Here is a 15,595-nt window from a genome sequence, read left to right as displayed (position 1 = left end):
CTTGTCAGAAGAGCTTGCAGCTTGGGTGCTGCATCCTAATTTAACCCTATAAGAACATGACACACAAAACTGCAGGAGAGAGCTGAGATATTGGAAACTCAATTCCAGTCAGCACCAGAAAAAGCACCCATTGATTTGGGATGCTGGAGACAATCAGCGCCTGCCTATCCCCTTCTTTTCATAGCAGGTTTTCTCTAACAAGCCTCTTATCAATCAACATAAGCAGGGAAGCTCTGTCTGACCAACACGTGGTGCTTAACCATTTATTGAGTTCTTAATAACAATAACATGATAGTAAAATAACATTTTCCAGCTCCTCTCGTGCTGCAGAGTGCAGCACACTTTGAAATCTGAAACAATGAGCTGTGACGTGCTGGAGCCACGTGCAGCTGGACAGGAAGAGCTGGAGATCCAAGGAGGTTTCCTTTAGGCACGGAGGCTGAGCCGTGACGCAGGGGAAGCCCGTGTGTTCCCGGACAGCTCTGGTAGCAGCCGGGAAGGATGGGGTGCTTGGACGCGGTGTCTGCATGTGCTGTTCCTGACACAGCTGCCAGAGACTGTGTTTATTTTACCTTGACTCAAGCAAAAGACATTGGGCAAAGACAAGCAGAGGTGCTAAAAACATGATCTTGACACTGAAGCCCTATGGAAGAGACACAAATACGATTCACCTCTCAAAATGAAAATGCAGCAATTCATGCAGTCAAATTCAGCAACTACTCATGCACACGAACACTGCAAAGTATAACCAGAGTAGAAATGTGGAAAAGAAAGAGAAGAATACAGTTATCTCAAGAGGAATTTGGGCAAGACACAGAAATGCAGCCTTCCTTTCCAGAAATTGCTCAGAATTGCCTTATTTGCACCAACAGCTTCAAAACTGTGAACCTCCAGCCTTAACTTCAGAAAGAGTGCACTTCTAATATCTAAGTGCCACTTAGGGGCTCAAATGGATGGGTGCCAACAACAGAGCCATTAGCACCTACTCATCCATGGCGGCTTTCTATCTAAAAATCCCATTTGTCAGCAGAGTCTCAGCAGGACTTCGGTATGATAAAAACCTCCATGACAAGTTCTAAACTTACAAATTAACATATTCATTTACTTATCCATGTGTAAAAGTGTGTCACTTAGCTTTCTTGAGCATCAATACCTAATCCAAGCCCATCCATCACAGCTTTCCATTTGTTTCTGGACTGAGAATCAACTCAAGTTCCTTCAGCACAATTGAAATATTGTGTAGAATTATACAACAGAAATACTGAGACAGTTTCAAGAGACTGAATACAAGGTTTATATTCACTCCTACATGCTGAATGCCTCCTACAAGGAAGTACAAGCCCAGGCTGGTGCCCGCCAAAATCCCACTGTAAAGCTCCTGTGCCACTGATGTTAAGAGGAGCTTTGCAAGGACCTGTCCAGACAAGGCATCAGGGACTGATGCTGCAAGAGCCCCTGGCTTTCTAGATCAAGGTTGTTCAAATTTCACTGACTGTAGTGGAGAGGTCTGGATGTTTGGTGTTTTAAGGTCTTAATATAGTACCTGTATCTGTAACTCTATAACAAAATCAAGGACCTTATGTAAACTCTTGCATGAAATCTTTGGTCATAGAGGATTTTGAAATAATGTTTTAAAGATAGTCAAAATAGGCATAATGATGCTTCATAAAACATGACAGACCCAACCCCCAACTGCCAGTGCTTCAAGGGAAACAGGACAGCCAAGAAACTGCAATGTAACAAGTTTTATTTTCCTCAGCAAAAGATCTGCAACTTTCCACTACTGGCACACAGGAAAAGTAGGACTGAGAATGGAGAGAATAATTTGGTACTGCCCAACACAGCAAGCAAATAGGATTGCAGTGGCAGAATAGCACACATGGACACTCCTGTGGGTCCAAGCTGCAACAACATAACACGTGGGCGCTCAACACCAGTTCAGATCAGGTTATAAAATCCAATTCATCAAAATAACCCTTTAAAAATAGATTGCTACAGTTGGTTTCCTCTGGAATCTAACTGCTTCAGGCTCCTGCCTGAGCCACTGTTTGCAAGGTGTCCTCACACCAAAAGGAAAAGTAATGTCTAGGGAGGTTTAAATGCAGTTCCTGGTACACTTCTCAGGGAAGTGTTATTTTTACAAACTCCCATTACCACATGGATCAGTTTCAATTGATTTAAGCTCATCCAATCAACAGGGTTTCCCTCCAGTTTTAGCATCAGAGGTGTTCTAAACCAAGACATTCTTAAAAACTTTCTCCTGGCTCAAATAGTTCAAGACAGTCTCATTAGGGATTTGACAAATAACCTAAAGCAGCAGACAGATTACAGACTAGCAGGAATATGTAAGAGATAGCTGACCTGTTTAACAGTCCAGCACACTTTGGAGCAGGACTGAGTTGAATGGAGCAAGCTGTTAACAGGAGATTCACACACCTTAGATCTAAGTCCTTCAAGCTCACAAGATCATTACTATTTACCCGGTAGGCCTGAGTTTCTCCTTCGGACTAAATTTATCTGAATGCTTCAGACTGACTCAATTAGCATCACTCCTGAACTCTCTGCCTCAGCACAGAAAAGCAGAGCAGGAAAGTTAAATTGCTTCAAACAGAGTGGCAGCCAGATCCTAGGAGGTCGGCTCTCCATGACGTTTCTGTGAACAAGAGGCATTAGACATGAAGCAGAACATGCAAGGATTTTGGGTCTGTGTCTTCACTTCATATGGAAACACCTTCTCTTCACAGCATCAAAGCAAGGCAGGCATCTGGTGCACCACTATTAAAAGACTGCAGGTGTGATAATAACAGTCTTCAATGGTGAGGGACACCTAGAAGAGAAAACCTTGCTGCTTTTCCTGCGCTTTGTCATCGTTCTTACGGCTGCCTTACCCAGTCTGAGCATGGAACATGCACAGGCTTTGCCTGTTCCTTCCTTTCACTATGTACTGCAGGCAATCTTGCTGTTTTATTCTCTAGTGTGTCAGAAAATCTACCTTTGGCTTTCTATATCCCAAAAGCTACAACTCCAATCAAACCTCTTATTGTCTCATTCCTGTGATTTCCTCTGGTTTCTGACCTTCCCCACACTGACAACATCTGCTTCCCTTCCACGGAGGATGCAGGCTGTGATCCCTTTCTCAGCCAAGTGCCCTCCAGTTCTGAAGTGCTCTGTTAGGTAACTTTATTGCATTCTTCCATGCTTTCCCTACAGTTTTCTCATTTCTTCCTTATCTTTCTACTTGTACCTTATTCTCATCCATTTCTTCTGCTCTGTGCCCAGTGCATGACTCTGTAACTCCTCAGACTTGTCCTACAGACATGTTTAAAAACAAAAGCAAACATGAATCTTTGGTTAAATGAAATTGCAGCCTATTTGACAGCTTTTGTCATAAGCACTCAATGGCAAGGATCTTTTTGTTCAGTGTTCATGCAGGATCTGCTTCAGAAGGAACTGATCCGTGGCTGAGACAGCAATACAAATAATAAACCCTGGTAGAGAACCATCACATTATGGCCATATTGTAGGTCCTACAGGAGGACAACCCAACTGGAAGTTTTATTGCATTCACTCACAATCTTTTGAATATTCTCAAGCACCTACAGCTTCAAAAGCTGTGCAGACTGACAGGTACAGCACTTGAATGGCCTGCTAAAAACCAAAGGCAACTCACTGAAAGTTTTCATCTGGAGTTTCCACTAAACTTGTCCCATGGGAAAAGACAGTAGTAAACAGTTGAAAAGAAACACAGTCCAGATATTCCACAGCAAGTAAATCTGCTTCCACAGAGAACTGCATATTTCTTGATAGCAATTATTTTTAACCTCTCGCAGATTTATTTTTACTACAATTTAAAAGTATCTGTTATATGCCATAACATTATTATTATGGGAGACACTAAAATAGCAAAGTATTCTAGGCACTTGATACCGTTTTACAGAACAGGGAATTACAGACAGCAATGACTTGACTGCTGCTCACTGCAGCAGCCACCAAACACTCGTGACCCCCCCTCTTTCAGCCTTACTGCCTATAGTTCCTCTGTAGAGTTACTCCCAAAGTTGTTTAACTGGCTGGGGAGAAGGAGGGGGCAGCAAGAGGAACAAAAGAACTAAAATTAATCTAATTATTAGGATGAGCTTCTGATTTCTGCTGCCAGGCTGTGGACACAGCTTTGGGCTCACAGCCCACAGTCTGAAGCTGCTGAAACCATCAGCTACGCCTACACATCTCATACCAAAAACTACCTGGGATACTATAGAATCAGAGAACAGTTTGGATTGAAAGGGTCCTTTAAAGGTCATCTAGTCCAACACCTCTGCCACAAGCAGGGACATCTTCCACTGCCTCAAATTATTCAGAGTTCCATCTAGGCTTACAGGGAGGGAGCATCTACTATTTCTCTGGGCAAACAATTTGAGAGTTTTATCATCCTCATCATAAAAAAATTCTTCCTTATCTCTACTCTGAACTTACTCTCTTTTACTTTAAAAATTATGCTTCCTGTCTTATTGCAACTGATCCTTTTCTGAGCCTTCTCCAGCTCTCTCAGCCTTTCCTCATAGGACAGGTGTCCAATTCTTTGGAATCAAATCAGAACCAAGGCTTAGTTCTGATTTTCACTAAGCTCATTTAAATAAGCAAAAGTTCGTTTGCACAAGGGTCTCAGGCTTTGCCTTTATAGTGCATACTCTAATAAGACCAGGAAAATATATTTAAATAAATAAATTCCATCTTTGATAATCAGCTTAGCTTTTCAGTGCTCCAACACTGAGGAACGTCTCTTCTTATTAAGTCAAGCTATGGTAGATCACAACTTTCCACTCCCAACACACACAACTGGTAAAGCTCTTTGTGTTCAGCTTGGATGCTGTTTGGCACAACAGTCTGACATTGACTTACAAGACCAATGAAAAATATGCACTGCCTATTTCCTAAGTGCCATGCCAGCGCCTTTGGGGGCCATGCATTCACCTACCTTCCCATACAGTAACAGGATTTGCTCCCAGCTAATAAAGCAGGCTTCACATCAGCCGAGGAAATACTTTAGTTAGGATGTCCTCCTTCTTCATTACTGAATGATATATTCATGGCAAAGCACTAAAGTTGATGACATCTTTAAAATACATTTTTCCCGTAGTGTGGGAGAGACAAGCCGCTAATCTCTGCAGATCTCCTTTTTCTCCCCCATTGCCCCCGTGGTTTATCATGTCCAATTAGCCATCTGCCATGCCCGCGCTGCCACACAAAGGAAGCCCCCTCTCCTGCGCCGCAGCCCATCAGCGGGGCTATTGTCCCTGCTGACAAACAAGAATCAGACACTATTGTTTCCAGCTGACGATGCTGCTCCCAAAGTAGGCTGCCAGTTGCCACTAAAAGCAGCGGGAGCACCAGGGTCCGCTCCAGGAGTCAGGAACCATGCCAGCAGCACCGGTATTACCGGGGAACCTGTGCAAAGCACTTTTTGAGATATATACATATAGAGAGAGATAGATATTTTCTGATTTCAGGTAATAAACCAACCCGGGCCAACTACTGCCCTTTTGTTGCACTGGAGCATGCCTGACCTGCTGCCTTTACTGCTTCACCAAGCAGTCACCTGGCAAAGAAAGGGTCACAATCCCCAGAAGAAAGCAACATCTTAGAGTCAAATCTTTCCGTGTTACGTTTTTATTATTATTATTATTATCCTTTTAAAGATAAGGCATATCTTCTACCACTTCAGTACAGCTAATTGCACACACCAAAACTACCCTCCCCCCACCCAAAAAAAGTATTTTAAAAACAAGAAAACTCCACCGTGTCTACATGGATACTAATTATGTAACAAGGTTAATTTAATTTCTCTCACAAGCAACATACATTCACCCTTTTTCTCAAGGCCACTTCGCTAAAAGAAATGACCAGAGCAGCTGGTCTATCAGTCACCAAGATGTTAAATTGAAGATCATTTCCTCTTATTATTCTCAGCAAAGCATGATGTGACCTTACACTAAAAACTACAGTCTGCCTAATTATGGTAGTTTTGTTCCATCAGTGAAACTGAAATGCTGGTTCATATAATTAGGGTTATTAAAAAAGGAATTTCATTTTTAGTTTTAAAGGTAATTTGTTGCCTTGAAGTTGAAATGTAACAAATTAGACCTACATACCTGAATGTTTTCATTCTGTGCAATTTGAAAGAAACAATAAACACTCCTAGATTTTAGTAAGAAAGCCACACCTTGATAAGAGACAAAGAACCCAAATAAACCACAATTTATTCCAGGCATTTGGTTAATGAAGGTGAGCAAACAAAATGAATATTTATATTTAAAAGTAGAAACAGAATTATCTTCTAAGCCCTTGATTAAGTAACAGAAATTTCTTAAACTTCATCAAATGTTTTAAATTATATTTAGCACTTCAGCAGTGAACATACATAGTTTCAAAATATCACTTTGAATGATCTCTGAATAGTTCAAAATAAAATAAATTAAAACCAGCTGAAACTAATATGAATCCACAGTAATCACATAGGTTAATGACTTTCACAATGACTTATAAACAGAGGAAAGTCTTTGCCCTGGATTCAAACATGAGGATCATTCTGAATCAAATATGAAATACAACATGAAGACTTAGATATTTTGCTGAAACGTCACTCCATTCCTAGCACGAAATGCTCTAAATCCCATTTCAACACACTGCAGGCCACGTATCACACAGGTGACTGACTTAAACCTAGATTTATGATTGCCATTGCAGTGCCTGGGCCAAGTTCTGTTTTCAGTTACATCTGTGAAAACTCCCAAGCAATTCCTCTGAAGTTCTCTGGATCTGTACAGGAGTAACACAATCCATCCTAGAAGCAAGTGGGAAAGAAATAATTCAAAATATTATGACTTCTTTTTTTTACAGTCCTTTACACTTTAAGGCTCTCCATTCAGACAATCATTTTTGACTTCTCTTTTCATATCCAGCTCTCTTTTGTAAAACATGTATTGGAATATTCCCTGTTATTCTTGCCAGATTCTCTAGGCAAAATTCCCCAAGTGGCAAAGTCCCTTCAGTTAAACACAGGGTGTGTGAGCCATGCAAGGCTATAAAACGGGAGTTGTTTATCCAAAGAAATATTAAAAGCAGGACACCAGTCCAAATCAAACAAAAGCACAAATACCTCTAAGTCGTTTCATGACTTTAAGTTCCAGCTGTAAAAGGCACAACACTATGGGTTTATAAGGCCTAATACTCCCTAAGTATTTTCTTTGATGTAACTATGAAGTACTTAAAATACCACTGGGTACTGTATGGTACATGTCACCGTGGAGCAATAAAGCTGCTCTACATCCATAACCAGCCTTTCCAGAGACCATAAGGTCACAGCAGCTGAAACAACAGAATACTTCATTCCCAACCTTCAAGAGGCCCAGAGCACCTGTGCAGCCAGAGGACTCCCTAAAAGGCTCTTAATGTGGGGGTGTGCCTGGAAATTACAGCAAAGAAAACCCACCAAACCCATCAAAGCCACTCCCATTTTTCAAACCTCATGTTTCCCCAGCAGCTTATTATTATGAGACTTGATAAAATACAGTATGGGAGGCAGGTGGTAGGAAAGAGTGATAGTTACATTGGCCTGGCCAGCTTGGATGCTCACTGTATCCAAGCCACTCATCATTCCAACACTCACACGGCCATCCATCTAAGTCCACATGTAAAAGAGTCTACACAAGCACCAGGAGGGTTCCTCTTTTGTGTGACTACAGGATTATACTTTTCCTCTTTCAGAGTTTCAACCCAAAAACACAGTGTAGGCAAGTCTGGAAGTAATCATGTTCAACATTAATTGAATTAATATCAAACAGAATAAGTATCTTCCTACTTGCCTACACCACAATGCAATCTCATCCAGAATAAACACATTGTAAATAACTATCAGATATCATCCCTATTGCCCTGTACATACCTCTGTGAGAAGGAAGGAAGCAGTATGGGAAAGAAATGCTCCTGTGAACATAAATCATTCATTTAAATTGCTACCTTCCAGCATCAGACAAAAAGAAGTCTTTCTGTTTTGACACAAGACCCCACAGTCCAGCAGTTTCTGCCCCATTTCTTAGCAGCATCTGCATGGCAAGAGAGGGAAGAGGACTGTCATTCCCACCAAGACCTCTTGAGTCACCTATGTGTCCTTTCCCATGTCTACATGAAAATTCCTGAACTAGCAGATCTGTCTGAATTTGAGGGGGAGGAGATGGGACAAACACAGGGCAGAGCCACACAGCCTTCTCCATTCACTGTGGAGGTTTGGGGGGACCTGGGTTCCACCTGTAGTAAAACAGCAACTCCTCCCCTACATCAATCACATGAAAAAATAAAAACCACCTACATTAGATAATAAAGAAAGAAAACAACAAAACTCATATTCCTGACAGGGTCAGAGGTCAAAGCCTCCAGAACATGGTACAGATTTTGATTAAAAGCAATGCCTCAAAGAACACAAGAGCTTTCTAAATGGTAGGACAGACCTGACAGTCTTTTCTGCAACGGAGCCTTCTTTAACAGCACACATTACCAGACCAGGCCTTATGAATTAGAAAGTCTCAAGGTAAGGAAGCCAGGCATCACACAAACACCTCACCCCAGTGACAACTCAATTGAATCAATTTACCTGCACTACAAGGAGACACTTGAGTCCATCAACCTCAAGGAGCACTTCTCTGCTGACATCACTTCAAGCACATCTTTTGATCAAACAGCCTGGCCAATGCCAATCATTTTAAAGTTATTTAACAGCAGAACTGCCAGTCACTTGTGCACAAATGAACAACACTAGAAGTATAGCTGGCTGAAAAGCAGAGAGAATAATTCATCGCATCCAAAGGAAATGGAATAACGTCAATTTTCACCTCACTCACAGCAAGTATCAATGACAAAGTTGGCATCTTCATATCAGATATAATCAATGTTATACATAAGTGCCAGAAAAATAAATTAGAAAATAAAACTACCTGCTAGCGCATGAGAAATATTAATGACTACTTCTTTAGTAATTGGCAGTTTGCTAAATTGTTCTGTCACTGACCTCTAAATATAAATATAAATATTTAAAATTTGGTCACCCCTGTATCCAAAATACACTGCAGAAATTACTACACCTTAAGCAGGAAGTTAAAGTTTCTCTGTGTGTCTGTATTCAGGGGATATCTCTTATTTGTAGACTTTAAAAGTGACTTCATTTATGTTTGAAACTGTAAGTATTTGGATTCTGTTCCACACAAGAAAAAAAGTTTCAGTACACATTTAATACAACTATTAACAATTCCAGAGAACCTGGTCATATTTTACCTGTCAAAAGAAACAGACTTAAGAAACTTGGTAAAGCATACCTAGGCATAGATTTGGGTTTTTACTCAAACAGAAGTGATAGACATCATGCAGAAATTGCTGCTACAATTCAGCAGATGATGTTATCCTAGAAATCAGAGCTGGAGATGGCAATACTAATTTCTGCCCTTCATCTCCCTCTGCCTGCTAATTTTTATCCCAATTACACGGGACTGATTCTCTAAAAGAGTATTCCTGAATTTCTTACTGCATATATCAGATGGTGAAAATTAGAATAGTCCCTTTCCTGCCTGACTCCAGGGAGGTTTTAACTGACTGCCAGCATCAACTACACAGTTGTTAAATCCACCCTTTTCTTAAAGTTACTCCTAGTTCTCACCAGTGTAAGCACCAGAACAGACCTTCCTTTATTACTTCCTGTTAATTTCTTCAGATTGCCTTTCCAGGGACAGCTCAGAAACCTTCTATCTCAGGTGTCCCTGCATAAGGGACCGGTACCTCGCGTGTTTGGATGCTCTGTGAGCAGCGCCACCCCCAGCATCATCAGCCTCCTCTGCCGGCACCAGGGAGCAGCCTATCGATCCTCCCGGCTCAGTGCAAAGCCCAGCTCGTTGCTAAAAGCCTCCGAGAGAGCTTTAGTTGTTTTGACTCTGTTTTTTTAACAAATGATGAGTTCATGCTTTTCCATGTGGTAACTGTGAATCTGGGATGAGTTTAGGCTGTTTAGTATAAGCTTGGCTTATCAGGGCAGCTAATCTCTAAACCATATACACTCATTTTTTATTTGATGTGAGCATGTAAGACAATGGTTATGCTTTACAAATCCAGAACACAAATCAGGATAAGGCATAGAAACAAAAAAATCTAGCATCAAGGGATAACAAATGCTAAGTCAATGCAGGTCTCTGTAGCTATTACACATCAGACCACATCTGACAGTCCTTGCTCAGACAGGATCACTAGTGTCAGCCTGAGAGGTGTGGGAGTCAGTTGTATCCTGGCTATGATTGTTCTCCCAAGCCCCACATCAGCTGTTCTCCCCATCATCCACTGAACCCAACTTCACACAGCACAACAGCAGTGCACAAACCCACAAGTAAAGGGGCCCCAAACAACTCAGAGAACCAACACTGTCATTTCACAGAACTCCTACTTGGGCTCATGCCTTCCCCATTTTTCAGGGATGTTGCCAGCAGAGAGCCAAAATTAATTACGAATAGTCTGGGTTTTTTGGTTTTTTTTACATCATCATTTTGGACACAAGATGCTACATAATGATGCAGAAACAAGACCTTCCTTGTTGAAGCTTAAGGTGAAGCAGACAACCATCAAGGATGGCCTATGCACACATGCTTCAGTGCAAGGATAGGACCTAGGCACCTCTCCCAAGCCCAGGTTCCTGTCGTTTTTGTTTCCTTAAGAAGCAGAAGTGTTAGGAGACTCTCTGAAATCTCTGGGCTAAATGTACAATGCAGGTTTACAAGTGTGTTCACAGATCTACAGGTGAAATTTAAGGTGGAGGCAGCTTGGGAGAAATGTCTAGCCACATGGCTCCCTGTGCTTTCCCCTCATTTAGGAATACTTTTTTATATAAGCTAGACAGATTTGACTCTCTCCAAATTCAATTCTGGTAACGTGCTTACGTTGAGAAGGCAGTGTCACAGAGAAATGATTCAGCTTTGGGTGAAGGAGGGGAGAGAGTGAAAAGGCAGGGAGAAACCTTAATTAACACATTCCTTTTAAAAGGAAAATTGGTGGGTTGTTTTTCTTTTATTTTTTCTAACAAATCTGTCATTGTTGAGACTTTGGAAATTATCTTGTAACCAGGTAGGCTATCAACAGGCAAATATCCTATGGCTTAATGACTTGTGGATCATAAGATACACACAGCCAGACCTTATTATACTTATCCTCTAGATCAAAGGGTTTTCACATAAATGGGGTGCAGTCTACCATAGCAGGGAGCTGCTGCAGGCCTTCAGGATTTTACTTCTTTAAAGTTTTGGTGATTACATAATCGCTTTTTTGTAACTGGAGCTCAAAGCATTGTGTGTAGCTAATGAGCAGGTAGAAGAAGGAAAACAGCTGAAAAGCAGTCTTGACAAACAGCTGTGGCAGTGTCAGTCCTAGCCCAAAAGGGTCAATCCCCTTATGAAACAAGTACTTAATCCTTTACAATTTTTAATTAAAAATTTACCAAGATTATAAAACTTTCTTAAGACTTTGATGGGGGAGGGAGCAAGAGAGAAGAGGGGGGTGTGTCATGCAGACCACAAGTTGCTTCAGCTGAGATGCTCATCCTGTGCAAAGCCATGTTTCAGAGCTGGGGGCTCCCACACAAACACCACCTCACAAACCAGTGCTGCAGCGGGGACCCCAGCACGTACCTATTGCCCACAACATTTAATTAACCACTGCTTCATTAGCAAAGGCTTCCTACGCTCTGTTGTAGTCCAGCTACACTTTGGCTGCATTTCAGCATCCTCTGAATCGGGAGAGTGAAACAGAGGGCTCTCACCCAGCCCTGAGCTACTTAGCGAGCCGTCTCCGCGCGGTCAGCATCCCCAGCCGGCTGCGGGCGAGCGCTGCCCAGGGCGCCTCTGCGCTCACTCACTGCCCACCCGAGGGCGGCAGGGGTAGCGCCCGGCGCTTCGCCCGGCTGGAGCGGGGCAGGCAGCCAGCTCCGCTTTCAAATACCAGCCGGTACCCGGGTGGCCGCCGCCGCCCGGGGCGGGGGCCCGGCGGGGCCCAGCCGGCGCCGCTTCCCGCGGGGGTGACAACGCGACAGCTCTCCCCGAGCATCCCCGCGGGGCTTTTGTGCCTGCTTGGGGCGGGGGCCTGGCCGGTCCTCTCCCGAGGCGGTGGGAGCGCAGCCCTGCGGTAGCATCCTCCCAGGGACGGGAGGGGCCACGGGCGCACCGAGGGGCTGCGGCGGACAAAGCGAGGAGGCAGGCGGGGACCCCCTCCATCCCCTCTTCTCCCTTCCCCGCGGCTCCACTACTGGCGGTGCCCGCGCCGCAGCCGCCAGCCCCGCATCCCGCGGCGGAGGCAGGGCCCGGCGCTGCCCTGGCCCCTTCCCCGAGGCTCCCCTACCTGTTCGGAAGAAAGCATCCACCTCGGAGTCAGGGACAGCGCCTTCCTCCGCCGCCCCTTCGGCGGGATTCATGGCTGGGGGAGAGGCGGCGGCGAGCCCGGCGGCTGGTAATATCCAGTGAGTTAGGGAGGAGGAGAGCCGAGAGAGAGAGAGAAAAAAAGAGGGAGGGAGAAGAGGAGGGAGGGAGGGATGGAGGCGCGTTCAGCTGCGAGCCCAACCGAGCGCCGTTCGGATCATCCCTTCCGCGGTGCCTGCGGGGCGGCTGCCCCGGGGCTGGGCTGCGCTGCCCCCGGGCTGCGCTGGGCGGTGCGGCCGGGGCGGGGTGCCGGTGCCGAGCCCCGCCGCCGCCGGCCCCCTCCCCTCCACCCGCTATTGTTCCGACCTGCTCCGCTCCGCTCCGCTCCGCTCCCCCCGCCGCCGCCGCTGCCCCTCGCCGCGCTGACAGCCCGGCCCGGCCCCCGGCGGCCGCCCCCGCCGCTTCCCTGCCGGCACTTCCTGAGCCAGGCCGGGCGCCGGCCGGGGAGGCTGCGGCGCCCCCCGCCGCCAGGGCAGCCCCGCTGCGGGGCGCGGCCGCTCCGGGCGGGGAGCGCCGGTCACAGGTGCGGGCACGGACGCCCCGCGGGGCTCCGGAGGGAATTTTTGTTTTATTCCCTACCCCCGTAAGCTCCGCAGGCGTAGCGCTGTGCATCCCCGGGCTGCAACGCTGCCATGCCTCCCCTCTGATGAACAGCCGCGGGGGCACGGCTGTTAGACGGGCAGGTACTCGGGGGGCGAAAGTGAACGCTGATGGGGTTATACGGACACAAAAAATTATTTTTTGTTTTGGGGTTGGGTGGAGGGGTTAGGGTTTTTTTTTTTTTTTTGTTCAGGAGCTGTTGGGCACGATTGCTTTGCAAACGATCAGCGAAACTGCACGTTGTTGCAGGTACGCCTTCATATTTTATTCTTTACAGTTCTCGGTGACTAGAGAGCCAAAAAGGAGTTTGGTAAGCCAAGATCCTGGTCCCAGATCAGACATTGATTCTGCTCGCTAAATGATTTTGAATTCTCTACTGTAGCTCCAATATTTGTGATTTGGGACAATAATTGTCTCAAAAGGAGTGCTGTGAGGAATACTTATTTGTACTTTGTTAGCCACTGACTTAAATGTTCTTCCCTGAGCCCAGCTGTCAAGATTTCAAGCACAGACAGGCAGATATAGATGAAGACAGATGTTTGCCATTTGGGCACTTTCTTTTCCTGTTCACCTATTTGAAGTTTCCCCAGCTCCTCATTCTTCTATGATCGCATAACAGCTCTAAAATGAGCTTAAGGAAAAATGTTGCTTTTTCACCTAACCACCACTGTAAAACAGGAATGTTACTCTCACATCTCACAGTTGTCCATCTTTGCTTCCTCTACCATTAGGCGAAAAAGCAACTGTTGGTATGATGACCCCTCTGGCTGTATTACCCTTGGATAACCCATTCTTGCTGCAAAATCCCATCCATCACTCTCAAGAACAGCAGTCTTTTAGCCAGAACATCCCTGTGGCCTCACTGCCTTTATCCTTTAGGGGTAATGCCTAATCATCACTCATTTGCCACTGAAAATCTCTGATGTTCAAGGCACTTGAGGACAAAACCTCTCCAAGCATCCAGCATGGAGGGATGCACTGCAGCACTTCAAAAGAGGTATCAGTCAGCCTAGTGCATCTTAAGGAAAAAAATACTTTGTCTAGCGGAAGTGTCAGAGCCAACTGGTTGTAAGTGACACTCTTTGGATCAGTTCTCAATCCACAGGTAGTTTAGCAATTGAGGTTAGCAGAACATTTTCTGTTTCAGCCCAGATTATTTTAGATGCCAGAGGAGCATGGATTTCCTCCACCTGATCTCTTCTCAATAGAACATAAGGGAAGGCTGGATTTGGATGTATATTGCACTTGATAAAAATACTGAAAATTTCCCTGCAGAAATTTAACTGTCAAAATGGCATTGACCAGGCAGGATGAGCACAGAGATCCCAGTCACATCTCCTCTGACCTTACTGTTTACTACTCCAATTGAAACAGATATGTCATGCCCAGAGACTCAGAAATAAGAGCAAACATCCTACAGAGATCTACCTAGCATTTCATTTCTTCATTCCCTCCCTCCTGATAGTTCATATGTAGTGCCATTTCCCATGCCTGCCTCCTGCTGGTTTTAACTGAAGCCATTTATCTTTTTATGTTTATGGATTAAAAAAGGTCATTTCACAACTATCTGCAGGAAGTAGCAAAACAAAGGCTACGTCCAGGCTGCCAAAGCTCATTACAGACCCCTGTGCAGCCTCTGACTCCTCTCCTTAGGACCTCCAGGATGCCAGAAGCACCTCCATATCAGGGTGTGCCAGCAGTAGGGCACTACCACAGTACAAGGACATGAGGAACATCAGCCTTTCAAGCACCAGACTTTCTTCAGCGACCATTTACCCCTTCCACATCATAGCACAGTGTACAAAAGCCTTCCCTCTTCCAGGCTTAAACATGCTGCACCATTTTGGATCCCATCTCAAGATCTCATTTCTGAATATTCACGAACACAGAGCAAATTTGCTCTCCAGGAATCTTACATACAGGTACTTTCAGGAGCGTGAGCTTGGCAACTGGGAAGATTGCGGTTTCCTCATGAAGCTTTGAATCCCCTCAGGATTTGGTACAATCTGGTTGATTTTAGAGTTAAAGCATTAAAGCAGCAGTCCTACTGTAACATTTTGCACACACTTTTCATATGCACACACCATGGCACTGCAGGATGGGCAGTACTACAGTCCAATATCAGTAAACTTTAGTGGAAACCCAGAACTGAGTGAGCTACTGTTTTTCTTAACATTGCAAGCAGAACAGGGCTGTCACTGTAAAATATCATTAACAACTAGGAACCACCATGACTTCAGTTCAAGTCCCAGCAATGAGTTTACAGTTTTTGTTGTTCAAAGAAGAGCTGTTAAATATAGAATGAAATACTATCTGCAATGTATAATTCCCTTTTTAGATATAATGCTGAAGACACCTACAGTTTCCTTGAAAAGCAAAACATAGGAAAAAAGCCCTGTAGAATTACATAAGCCAAAATACAGTAGATTCACTGACAGACATTGCTTTAATCTTTTGCATGGCTCTACTTGACAAATACCTCAATCCTTACCAAACAACTT

At 44.5% G+C, this 15,595-nt stretch overlaps 1 protein-coding gene across 8 annotated transcripts in view; it reads right to left on the bottom strand.

Annotated features, from left to right (window-relative positions):
* The window catches only part of KALRN (kalirin RhoGEF kinase), a 465,026-nt gene extending 452,208 nt beyond the window's left edge, over nucleotides 1-12,818 (bottom strand). For 5 of the 8 annotated variants that reach the window (XM_036386502.2, XM_036386499.2, XM_036386500.2 and 2 more), the window contains exon 1: nucleotides 12,418-12,698. In XM_036386502.2, coding sequence (XP_036242395.1) covers nucleotides 12,418-12,490 — 73 coding nt within the window. In that variant the 5' untranslated portion in view covers nucleotides 12,491-12,698. Of the gene's footprint in view, nucleotides 1-12,417; nucleotides 12,700-12,800 lie in introns of those variants that run through there. The other 3 variants (XM_036386498.2, XM_036386501.2, XM_036386506.2) reach the window with 3 other exon arrangements.
* Between the last annotated feature and the right edge of the window lie 2,777 nt (nucleotides 12,819-15,595).

The sequence above is a fragment of the Molothrus ater genome, chromosome 7 (assembly GCF_012460135.2).
Source record: "Molothrus ater isolate BHLD 08-10-18 breed brown headed cowbird chromosome 7, BPBGC_Mater_1.1, whole genome shotgun sequence".
In the NCBI taxonomy this organism is placed as follows: domain Eukaryota; kingdom Metazoa; phylum Chordata; class Aves; order Passeriformes; family Icteridae; genus Molothrus; species Molothrus ater.
The sequence above is the reverse complement of the archived record's forward strand: the minus strand, read 5'-3'. Positions and strand labels throughout refer to the sequence as shown.